The 12,224-nt window shown below is 42.0% G+C and overlaps 1 protein-coding gene and 1 long non-coding RNA gene across 3 annotated transcripts in view; both read left to right on the top strand.

Annotated features, from left to right (window-relative positions):
* Nucleotides 1-1,412: 1,412 nt before the first annotated feature.
* LOC123157304 (L-arabinokinase) lies at nt 1,413-10,109 on the top strand. The gene is made up of 28 exons (XM_044575561.1): nt 1,413-1,632; nt 1,764-1,940; nt 2,054-2,137; nt 2,248-2,324; nt 2,702-2,768; nt 2,978-3,035; nt 3,118-3,185; nt 3,267-3,329; nt 3,714-3,767; nt 3,852-3,954; nt 4,044-4,153; nt 4,251-4,370; nt 4,862-4,918; nt 5,251-5,414; nt 5,501-5,660; nt 6,330-6,413; nt 6,872-6,994; nt 7,193-7,323; nt 7,402-7,483; nt 7,691-7,778; nt 7,884-7,927; nt 8,001-8,096; nt 8,196-8,272; nt 8,368-8,568; nt 8,659-8,824; nt 9,057-9,128; nt 9,301-9,504; nt 9,715-10,109. The coding sequence occupies exons 1-28, from the start codon at nt 1,507-1,509 to the stop codon at nt 9,832-9,834; spliced, it is 2,976 nt and encodes a 991-aa protein (XP_044431496.1). The 5' UTR covers nt 1,413-1,506; the 3' UTR covers nt 9,835-10,109.
* Nucleotides 10,110-10,479: 370 nt separating this feature from the next.
* The window catches only part of LOC123159540 (uncharacterized), a 4,652-nt gene continuing 2,907 nt past the window's right edge, over nt 10,480-12,224 (top strand). For both annotated transcript variants that reach the window (XR_006479777.1, XR_006479776.1), the window contains exons 1-3: nt 10,480-10,759; nt 10,847-10,935; nt 11,970-12,138. This is a non-coding gene — a long non-coding RNA (uncharacterized lncRNA). The remainder of the gene's footprint in view (nt 10,760-10,846; nt 10,936-11,969; nt 12,139-12,224) is intronic.

The following is a 12,224-nucleotide window of genomic DNA, read 5'->3' as shown; positions in this document are numbered from 1 at the left end:
ACAAGCCACACTTTTTTAAGGCCGCCATGCATGAGCAAATTACACTTACGTTTTGGAGGGCATGACACTTGAGGAATGATTTTTGCCTCTATGAGTTTTATTCAAAGCTACTGGGACTCCTTCTCGTCATGTCTTACCAACATGAAGATGGAGATTACCAACAACGATAAGGAAAGGGTGGATGGCGAAAATTATACCAATAATGTGGATGAAGAGCATGATTGATTTGCTGCCAATATTTGACTAGCCAAATGTTGGCATTGCCAAATATTGGCAATACCAACACTTGCCAACTATTGGCAACTTTCTGTGAGATGGCAAGATGACTCGGTAACCAACCAAGTAGTAGCCAATATTTGGCACAATGCCAAATATTGGCATGCCTATTTTTGCCACCAAACCAATTATGCTCGAAAAATGTGCGACTTGGCAGCCCCCCGATCCAGATTTCCTTAACATCAATGTTGAGGCAAGTTTTTTGAAGGCCATTAGTGATGCCAGAATAGGAGTGGTTGCCACGAACCATACAGATGATGTCATCATTTTCTTGGGACTACAATAGGGTTTGCAATAGTGTGGATGAAGCGGAACTGAGAGTGACACTTGTGGGGCTTTATATCGGTATTACCCTTCATAAACCTAGCATTTTGGAAATTGATTGCTCCTTTGTGGCGTCTTTTCTTGGAAATGATTATTTGGATAGGTCTCCCCTCGTTGATCTTAAGATTGAAGCGATGTGTATTTCCAAGATGATGATTAATCTCAAGATATCTCGGATCAACCGAAGGGCCAATAAGGTGACGCACGAGATTGCAAAGTTTAGTTTAGATAATAGGTCTCATGGTTGGCTTATAAATAGTGTTCCGCCATGCATGCCTAAAGTTGTAACAGATGATTGTATGAATGCTTTTAATTAATTAATAAATGGAGGGGTTTCCAAAAAAATTAAAAAATAAATTAAATTCTTTATGAATAGTGATGCTTAACTCTTCACCATTATGTCCATATGTATCAATCGATGTAAAGGACGGGTTAACCGCCTTTTCAAATAATTAAATAAAATTCCCACCAAAAAATTAAATAAAATTATTTTCTTATTACAGATTGGATTTAAGCTTGAGCTTAATAATTACTCCCTCCGTCCGGAATTACTTGCGCAAGAATGGATAAAGTTGGATGTATCTAAAACTAAAATATGTCTAGATACATTTATTTTTCCAACAAGTATTTCCGGACGGAGGGAGTACGTATTTATAGGACGTCACTTGCCTAACCGTATTTATTGCTCTTTTAATATTAATAATTGTCACTCATTTAATATAAGTGATATTAAATCAGCGACAATTTATGTAGATTTGAGGGGTAGTTGTAGAATTTTGATTGAAGAGGTCGACAGGTCGTCGGTCGAGAGCGAAGTTGTGTGTAGTCGCGCTGTGGGGAGTGTGGACTCGGTCGCTCCGGTTAGTTACGCTTGAAGCAACAGCCGACGCGGCCCATCCCAGTCGGATGGATCCAGAGCTCCTTGCCAATTCACCGGCAATGTCGACTGCCGGAGGCGCGCTGGAGCGTCGCCTGGTCTTCGCCTTCTACCTCACCGGCCACGGCTTCGGCCACGCCACCCGCGCCATCGAGGTCCCGCCCCCTTCCCCTCCCTCCACTCTCCTCCTCAACCATTTCGGCCACCACGATCCCGACTCGTCCGTTTCACCGGAGAATTTGACTCTGTTTGTGCGCGTGGCCGGGGCGCGCCTGGCAATTCGCAGGTGGTGCGGCACCTGATCGCGGCGGGGCACGAGGTGCACGTGTCCACGGCGGTGCCGGAGTTCGTCTTCACCGCCGAGCTGCGCTCCCCCGGCCTCCACGTCCGCAAGGTCCTGCTCGACTGCGGCGCCGTCCAGTCCGACCCCCTCACCGTCGACCCCCTCGCGTCGCTCGAGAAGGTTCAGTCCGCACCCAATTTTCCTCACTCCCTACGCTACGCCACTGGCCTGCGTCTGCGCGGGCTGTGACTGATTCTCAATTTCTCATTGGGGATGTGATTGCGGAAATGCAGTACCATCAGACCGCCGTGGTGCCCCGCGAGTCGATCCTGAGAACGGAGGCGGAGTGGCTCCGCTCCGTCAAGGCAGACCTAGTGGTACTACTGCTGCTTCTTTGCTGTGCTATCATTCAGTCCATGTCAAAATTGATTCATCTCGGCCATGGCTGCAATGTATGAACTGTGAAGTGAATGCTGTTGTGGGATAGGTCTCGGATGTTGTTCCTGTGGTGTGCAGGGCGGCCGCAGATGCCGGTATCCGCTCGGTGTGCATTGGGAATTTTAGGTGAGCTTTTGTTTCCCCTCTCTGTTTCTGCTGCATTGCCTGAAACTATTACTCCCTCCGTCTCATAATATAAGAGCGTTTTAGTGTCAAAAACGCTCTTATATTATGGGACGGAGGGAGTATTATACTAGTACTATTTTCCTCTACCTTGCCTCTCATGCTAGACCTATCAGCATTTCTCACGAGTTGACCCTCTCTGTTTCTGCTGCAATCATCGGCCTTACACAATCATGTGGAGCTGTTTTTCTAGTCTCTGTTGGCGTGGCGGTGTTATCTGTCTGCATGTTGACTCTCTGAACAATCTCAGCTTGCACTTGCATTAGGAATAACAAATGTCTCAAAAGTTGGTATTTTATTTCGCCACGCACAATTTGCAGTTGGGACTCCATATATGCAGAATACATCATGGCAGCTGGGTATCATCACCGATCTATTGTTTGGCAGGTCCCTTTCACTATTTCCCACATCATTGTATTACCTTATTTGTATCTTTCAAAGTGTTCAAAATTCCGAATTTTGACCTTCAGATTATAATTCTTGATTCTATGTTGTACGTTCCAACTCTCTGCTGCTGTCTTTAACACTGTCCGTTTTTGCATATGCTCATTGGCACTTTTACTTGCTCAATGTGACTATCTCATCAACATTTACAGATAGCAGAGGATTATTCCAATTGCGAGACCTTACTTCGACTACCTGGATATTGTCCTAGTACGTGCAATTGCACTTTTTTTCTTGTAAACGTCTATGCCTGACTTCTGAATATTCATCAGAACTGAACATTTCATTCTAGTGCCGGCTTTCTGTGATGTCACTGATGTGCCTCTGGTGGTAAGAGGTTTGCGCAAATCCAGATCTGAGGTTGGTGTCCTTCTGCTGGAGAACGATATGCCACAGGCTTGAGCACCAGTCTGTTTTCTAATTTTTATTTTGATCTATTAGGTGAGGAAGGACCTTGGAATAGCGGAGAGCACTAAGGTGGTCATTTTTAATTTTGGTGGACAGGTGAGTTTAAGAGACATGTTTCACTACTCTCTGCTGTAAAGGTTAACACATGCACACCCTCAGAGACAAAATTTAGAAGTGCTCGGGGTATTCAATAAAAAATAGGCTAACCGATCAGTTTGACGTACTGTGCAATTATTTGAAACTGTAATGCCATTACGCATTAATACACAAACATCATTTTGAACCAATTTTCCTGCAACAGTAAAATCCTTAAAATACACTATACACTGATGTTCACAAGAAAAAAATGCATGTGTGAACATTGTTCCTCATATAATCACATACCAATGCTTTGTTGAAAGCCGGTTATCTTCTGTATTGAATGGTCCTACGCTTACATACTCACATATCAAATGAAAATCAATGTGCTATTATCCCCAGCCAGCAGGATGGAAACTGAAGCAAGAATGGCTGCCTGATGGCTGGATCTGTTTGGTATGTTTCTTTCTGCAATGGAGTTCTATTCCTGCAACAACTGTGCCTCTTGCTGATCTTAACTCGGTAAGCTCTTCATAAAAGGTCTGTGGTGCATCTGATTCTCAAGAGGTTCCTCCAAACTTCATTAAGCTTGAGAAAGATACTTACACACCAGATGTTATGGCTGCATCTGACTGCATGCTAGGTAAAATAAAGCATTACATATTCACTGTTGACTGCTAGGTATTATTTAAAAAGGAACTCTTCGAAGATACTCACTCCAATTTCATATAGGAAAAATTGGGTATGGAACGGCAAGTGAAGCTTTAGCATACAAACTACCATTTGTGTTCGTCCGCAGAGATTATTTTAACGAGGAGCCATTTCTGCGGAACTTGCTTGAGGTTGAACATTCTTACCATCACAATATTCTTGGGGTAAGTTAGTATAGCTGTGCTGAAAATGCCTTAATTTGACGTCCTCTCTCCCACTTTGTTTCAGCACCACCAAAGCAGCATTGAGATGATTAGAAGGGATTTCCTTGCTGGGCACTGGAAACCATATCTACTCCGTGCTCTCACACTTCAACCTTCCTATGATGGCCCAACAAATGGTGGCCAAGTAATTTCCCTGCATGCTCTCCAATAGGGATCTTATAATTTTTTTTGCATAACTGCATCCTAGCTTGTCAGGACTTAAAACTATTTATGCTGCCAGTTGAATTTGGAGACCACAGGGGCATTTGGCTAGTGTAATCATCTAAAATTTCACAACACACATGTCATGGTTTCGAATCCTCAAAATTGTACTAGAAATCCACAAAAAATAACCCATCCGGCCTGTGGTTGATGAGAATTGAACTCTTACCGTCAGCCAGAGAGATAACGAGCCACTCCATTGGGCTATGTCACGTTGCAGCTTGCAGTCAATTGCATTAGAACCTTTGAAGATTAACAGTTAGCTGCAGTACATCATTATGATACTACCAGCATAGTCCTCATGTGTGTTCAAAAAGATAGATTATTAGTTCACTAAATCAACTATATCATAAAGAAGGCTTCAGTTATTGAAAATTCATAATATTTGTAATGAGCTAATACTTGTCCATGCAGGTGGCTGCTCGGATCCTTCAGGACATTGCTGTTGGAAAGAAGTGTGCTTCTGACAAAGTGAGTCGACTGTTGACTGATCAGTGAGATTCACACTATATTAATATGTGATTATGATAGAGATATTTCCATGCCCTCTGTTCCACTCACTACATGCAACTGCATGTCTGCATCTGTCTTCATCCCAAATTCTCTAGTTTCTGTGCTTCATATGGAAAACATTTTTCCCTGTGAAGGTGGAAACCTATGCTGTGCTGCAAGTAAACTCATCACATATCGAGCACATATTTTCTGTTTTATTTTATTTTATAGACGAGATTAGAGTTGTAAGCAACATTTCAGAAACCCTGTTTTAGTGTTAGCCGATCAACCTATTTTATGTGCATTTACAGTTTAACGGAGCAAGACGATTGCAAGATGCAATAGTGTTAGGATATCAACTACAAAGGACTCCTGGGAAAGATGTAGGAATTCCTGACTGGTATTCTCTTAATGGCACAGAAATTGGTGCCCATCCAATCATAGAAAATACTGAAAAGGTCAAAACAGCAGAATTGTGAGTTTATCCTTGCGTTTCTCATATGTTTGTAGTTTTCCAATGATAAATTTCTTTCACTGACGTACCAAATTTGGTTCTGGTAGATGCTGTGAAGACTTTGAGATACTCCATGGGGACTTGCAAGGACTAACAGATACCATGGCCTTTTTGAAGAGCTTATCTGGACTTACTGAAAATGAATTGAAGAATTCTGAGGTGCAATCCCGAGAAAGAACTGCTGCATCTGTGCTCTTTGACTGGGAGGTACTAATCTTTCAGTCCTTTGTGTTAATTTTAGTGAGCTCTACCACCGTATGAACCACATGTTGCTTCTGCTGACCTTGTACATTCAGATAACATCTTTCTGGATTTCAGAGATAAACCAACTTTTGCCTATGCTATGAAATTCACTGTTGAAATTTGCTAATTTATTATCCTCACATGCTATTTTGGTCCAACCAGTGTAACCCGTAGCTCATTCCTATTTAGTTTGCACAGACCATGTAGAGCTAACTTTCCATGCCAGATTCAAGTTTTGCCATAAAGTACAACTCGACGTCAATTGTAAGATAGATACTTTGCGTATATTATTCCGGTTCCAGATTGACACATTGTTGACCACAAAGTCTACCATGTTAACTAGCAATTTTGTGGTGCAATATATGTTCAAACAGGTAACCGTTGCTCTTTGTTTTGCCAATAATCATATTTCTTTGATTGATCTTTCTTTTTCCCTAATTTTTCTGTGTTCACTGGTATTCTATCCACGCATATATATATGTCAAGCTTTTATAGGAGGAGACTTGACACGTAACAGTCTTACTAGCTTGGTCGTATGTTATGTTAGGTTGACACCTGAAGCTAGTCATTCGAAATGCCCAACAAATGATTGGTTTTTTATAATTATTTTTCTCTTAATTGGTTCTTTTTCAGAAGGAAATATATGTAGCAAGAGCGCCTGGGCGGTTAGATGTCATGGGTGGCATTGCAGACTATTCAGGAAGTCTTGTTTTGCAGGTATGCTCAATTACAGGTGAAAAATGACAGTTATGTCTCTGATTCAACGTCAGATAATATCATGGTACTCCCTCTGTAAAGAAATATAAGAGCATTTAGATCACTAATGATCTAAACACTCTTATATTTCTTTACAGAGGGAGTACTTAACTCTTACAAATATTCTAGCCCCCTGACTACCATTAACATCTGTTGCGCCTGAAACAAGCAAAGTTTTCCTCTAGAGTAATAAAATGATTTCTTCCCAGATTCTGCATCTTTAAGTTCTATATGCTGTGCAAAAACCTAGAATTCCATCGTTTTTCATATATGCTATATTTTCAGTAAACCGTTGACTTGTCATGAACTTTCTTCAGTATCACAGATAATTAGATAGAATTATGGAAATAAATGCAGTATTATTCTTCTCGGGTCATATTTTAGTTAGTTGTGATGGAAAATTTTGATGCCATTAGTAGATGCCTCTTCGGGAAGCCTGCCATGTTGCTATTCAGAGAAACCATCCCAGCAAGCAGAAGCTATGGAAGCATGTACAAGCAAGACAGCTTGAGAGCACAGGGGTGGTACCTGTGGTACAAATTGTATGTTCTACTCAACTGTTCAATTTTTGTTGTTGTTATTAATTCTCAAGATTCGCTGCCACTATTTTCTTTAGTTATCTGTGGAACATAAGTATACCTTATATTGTTTGTATGATAAAAATGCCCAATTTGTATTTTTGTAACTCCGATAGAACTGGTGAATGTGCAGTATCTTATGTAAAGATCATTATCTTGCAGGTTTCATTTGGTTCTGAGTTGAGTAACCGTGCACCAACTTTTGATATGGACCTGTCAGATTTTATGGATGGTGACAAGCCGATATCGTATGAAAAAGCCAGAGAATTTTTCTGCCAGGACCCATCACAAAAGTAAGTATCTTAATTTTTCTACAGAAATTCTGAATGATCAATTATATTCACATATTTCCTAATTATATTCGATCTCAGATGGGCTGCTTATGTCTCCGGAACAATTTTAATCTTGATGACTGAGCTAGGCGTGCAGTTCACTGACAGCATGAGCATTCTGGTAAGCACATAAGCTTGTCCTTGTCCTGCATTAATGTGCATGTTAACTTTCGTTGTCAACAAAAATGATTTTGAACACTCTATTTAGGGGACTGTGAAATCACAACGTATACTAGTTGATCGTTTTCTTCTCTTGGACAGATGGTGAGGATCATGTTATGTGTTTTACAGAATCAGTTCTTATTTAGTTTCTGTCCCGAAACTGTAGGTTTCTTCTGCTGTGCCAGAAGGCAAAGGTGTTTCTTCTTCTGCATCGGTGGAGGTTGCCACAATGTCTGCTATTGCAGCTGCCTATGGTTTGTTGATCGCTCATAGCTACCTTTACCATAATCCTGCCATCTATTTGACTAACCTTGTTAGAATCTCCTAAATTGCTTTCTATTTTATTTTGTTGCCTGCAGGTTTAAACATTACTCCAAGGGATCTTGCTTTGCTTTGTCAAAAGGTATGAGCTTAACAAAAGTCTGGTTGTAAAAATAGAATCCGGCAAGTACCATTATAGTTCTATGATTTTTCAGGTTGAGAATCATGTTGTTGGAGCTCCATGTGGGGTCATGGACCAAATGGCATCTGCCTGTGGAGAAGCTAACAAACTCCTTGCAATGGTCTGCCAGGTTAGTAGTCTTTATTAAATTCCACAAGTTGGTTGATTTATCTTAACTCCATTCAAAACCATGTTACTTCTGTATTGTTCAATCACAGTTTCGGTGCAGCCTGCAGAAGTGAAGGAATTGGTTATGATTCCATCTCATATGCGATTTTGGGGTCTAGACTCTGGCATACGACATAGGTAGTTTTTTTTTCCCTCATTGAGCTTTGACAGAACTTTTGTGGTTGGGCGAATTGCATCTGATTGCAGTATTCTGTCATGTCTTGAGATAACAGCGTCGGTGGGGGAGATTATGGATCTGTAAGAGTAGGCACTTATATGGGACGAAAGATGATCAAGTGTGCAGCATCCAACTTAGTATCGGTGTCCTCAACTTCAGATGCCCCTGTTCAGACTGATGATTATAAAGAAAAGGGAAGGGATGTAGTGAAGTCTGAAGCTTCCATGGAGTATTTGTGCAACCTGCCACCTCACAGGTCACACTTTCTTTACTTGGTTCGCAAAAACATGAATCGTTCTGGACATTGCATGTACAGTAATTTCTTATAAAAAGATCTGAATTGCAGATATGAAGCTGCTTATTCAAAAGATATTCCGGAGATCATTACCGGAGATGCATTTTTAGAGAAATACGGAGACCACGATGACATGGTAACTGTAATTGATCCAAAAAGATCTTACAGTGTGAAGGCGCCTACTAGACATCCCATATACGAAAACTTCAGAGTCGAGGTTCGATATTTTCACCAGATTGTTTTTTTTTTCTGCACTATGTTTGGAAATTTCATTGTTTTCCCAGCATGCTGCCGTGCAATGGTTGCATTTTTTCCGAAAGAGAAGAACTAAAATTTCTCTCTCCAAGCAATGATCATTCATTTGATTTCTCTTTACTGAAACTAAGCAGGAAAAACAAAATAATTTTGTTTATTTTACTGTTGACATTCTTCTATTTTCTGGCATACAGACCTTCAAAGCATTATTAACAGCAGCTAATACAGATGAGCAATTAGCAGCTCTTGGAGAACTTATGTACCAGGTGAATTTGAATCTCTTAACCACTTGTTTGTAATGATGTACAGTACTATGTATCATCCACAAAAATGATGATTCCATTTCATATTTTTGTTTCACTGGACTTTAGGATTAACCCTTCACTGTGTTCCATAGTGCTGACATTATTTTCACATCCCGTTGTTGACACTTGGCAGTGCCACTACAGCTACAATGCATGCGGTCTTGGTTCCGATGGCACAGATAGGCTGGTTAATCTAGTGCAAGAAATGCAGCACAGAAAGACGCCGGAAAATGGAGGTCCTAATCTGTACGGTGCGAAGATTACGGGTGGAGGGTCTGGTGGTTCCGTTTGTGTTATTGGGAAGAACTGCCTCCAAAGCGCTGAAGAGATCGCCGAGGTAATTAAGTTCATATACTAGTATGTTGATGGCTTCACCATGTTGCGAGCTACGGTTAATTTAGTAGCTTCCCCCAAATGTTTACTCCCTTGTGTCGCACTTCGGCAGTACCGGTTCTGTTTCGGAATGCATCGTGCGGTCCATTGGGCTGTAGTTGTTTTTTTACTTTGTGTGGGTGGGACTGTAACTTTGTCCTTCGACATTTTTCAGATTCAGCAAAGTTACAAGGCGGCCACGGGATACCTACCGATCATCTTCGACGGGTCGTCTCCAGGCGCCGGCAAGTTTGGTTACCTGAAGATCCGCCGGCGGTTGACAATCACGGAATGAAGTGGTCGGGCTTTCCAATCCATTGTGCCCAGTGAACTCAGGTTTGTTGAGAGGTCAGGCTGCTGAATTGGTTGAACACAGGACATGGGAAGCAGCAATTCATTGTGTATGTCGGACTGCAGCGTGAATAATAAGCTCTTTCTGGAGCACGTTTTCTGCAGCACAGTTCGTTGCGCTGCCATGACATTTGTGCTTCAGCCGCGAATGCCAGGAACACATATATAGCACAAGATAAGAATCAAACAGTTTTTAAAGATGAAAGTTAACTTGGTTTATGATTCACCGCTACCAAATACTCGTAGGTTAAATCTTCACTGGGGACAGGAACAAAAGCGGGTTTTTTTCCCCTAAAGTTTTTTATAAGGCGTAACAGGGCAGAGTGAATAAGCTCAGTATCACGGAGTTTTTTTTCCCTTAGTTTAAACGGGACAATGCCGTTGTCGGCAACCACATGATGGTGAATAGTTAAAGCAAACCTAAAAGCTAAAAAGTGCAGCTGTGCTCATTAGTCTTACCGAGCACACATGCTTCTGTGCCGTTCGATCGAAATCACGGCCTCCAGGTGCTGGGCGGTCGGGCCGACACAAACGAAGCCATTTTGCCCGTGCGGCTGTGCGCCCGTTCCCCGTGAATAGTTAAAGCAAACAACGAAGCACCCCGCATGAGCGGACGCGTTCCCCTGCCCCAGACCGGCGGCGAAGCGACCCCGCGCTCTGCTTCTCCCTACCCGGCGTCGTCCTACACCCCGCCGCGTCGATCCCTCGCCGGATAGATGCATCCCGTGGCTGGGACCTTTGCTTCCTGTTTGACCCAGTCCCTTCTCATCCAACAACAACAACAAAAGGAGGAAGCGGCTGCTCCGGCCGCCCCCTGCAGATTCCAACCAGCGACGGCCCCTTCTGCTCACGCGCCCCTTGGAGATCCCGTACAGTTCAATTCCCTGGCTGCACAATATAGAGAGGATTCTCTTGAAGCCTTGCCTCAAATTCTTCGTCCACAACCATGCCTGCAGGGATCATGTGGACGTCGACAAGAAGCACGGAGCAGTGGATGCGGTGCAGTACCTCACTGTAGATTTTCCTCCCGCTCTTCGTCCACAGGGTGAGCCGTTCTGAACCAATTTTTGGATTTGCCAAAGTGCGTGTGTTGAGTTACACAAAGATGTGGTGCGTTGCTAGAGTTTGCAGTATGAGTAATTGCCAGATCCTTTCCCACAGAACATGCCTTTTTTTGTCGTACAAAACTTGCCTAACTATTTATCTGTAGTTGCCTCAAATGTTAGTCAATTTTGCCATCTCATTGAGGTGCTATATATCTGAAATAGCAAGTAACATACTGAAATGTTGTCTGCTTGGATGGTTAAACATTTCTGTTGAATCCATATCAGCCTAATGATTTTGTTAGTTGGTTGCATGATATCTCTGTCCACCTAGTTAAACATTACTATTGAATATGATGTTCATATTAGCTAGACTGAAACTTGTACAGGAACACATTGGTTCAATAATAAAAAAAGGCCTACTTGGATGGTTTATACATTTACAAGTCCGTCGGTTCTAAGCTTCTAATACTACAAGATATGTGTAGAAGTATAAGCACATTAGTGCGTGTTGAATAATGCCGCCAGAATCAAATTGATTTTTACAAAGGATTAGCACATATTATTATTGTTATGCTATTTTTAGTACACATTAAAGTAAACCCTCCTGCGGGAAAGCAACATTGCATCTGAATGAAAGATTCTCTGTCTTCCAGTGGTCGTTGATGCCACACACAAGATGTAGTTAACAACTGGATATTATTTTGATGTGTGCACTGACAGTTCCATCTGTTTGAACAATTCACTAGCTCTCCTTTCTTAGTTGGAGCTGAACCCAGTTCCCCTGTTGGCACTTTTGTTAGCCATTAGTACATCACTAAGCAAGGAAAAGTAAGAAGTTGTGGACTATACTTCAGACCGAGAAAGTTATGACTAAAAAAACATGTTTTCTTCTAGTCAATCTATAACCCTTTTGGACACCGAGTTATATCCAAACACCATATCCTTCTAGTCAATGATATCTACACTAAATTGCCTAATAATGTCAGAAAGTTGCCTACAATATTTATTTTGGCATATGATTTATGACAACCAGCAAAGGAAGGGAGGAGAGAGGTGTCGGAGTACAGGTGACCAGCAAGCAAAGAAAAGGAAGAGCCAAAGGGGCAGCACTATTTGTACATTGCGGCCACCTAGTGGGGTGGAGCTAGATCCGGGAAAGCACTGTATCGAGAGTGGTCGAAGAACTGGGCTGCAAATCGCCGGTAAGTATCCCAAAATCAACACCCCTAAGCATGTGTTTTTCTACTCACATGTATAATTCTGCGTGATACAGGCAGAATAGGGAGGT

This window comes from Triticum aestivum, chromosome 7B, assembly GCF_018294505.1.
Source record: "Triticum aestivum cultivar Chinese Spring chromosome 7B, IWGSC CS RefSeq v2.1, whole genome shotgun sequence".
In the NCBI taxonomy this organism is placed as follows: Eukaryota; Viridiplantae; Streptophyta; class Magnoliopsida; order Poales; family Poaceae; genus Triticum; species Triticum aestivum.
The sequence above is the reverse complement of the archived record's forward strand: the minus strand, read 5'-3'. Positions and strand labels throughout refer to the sequence as shown.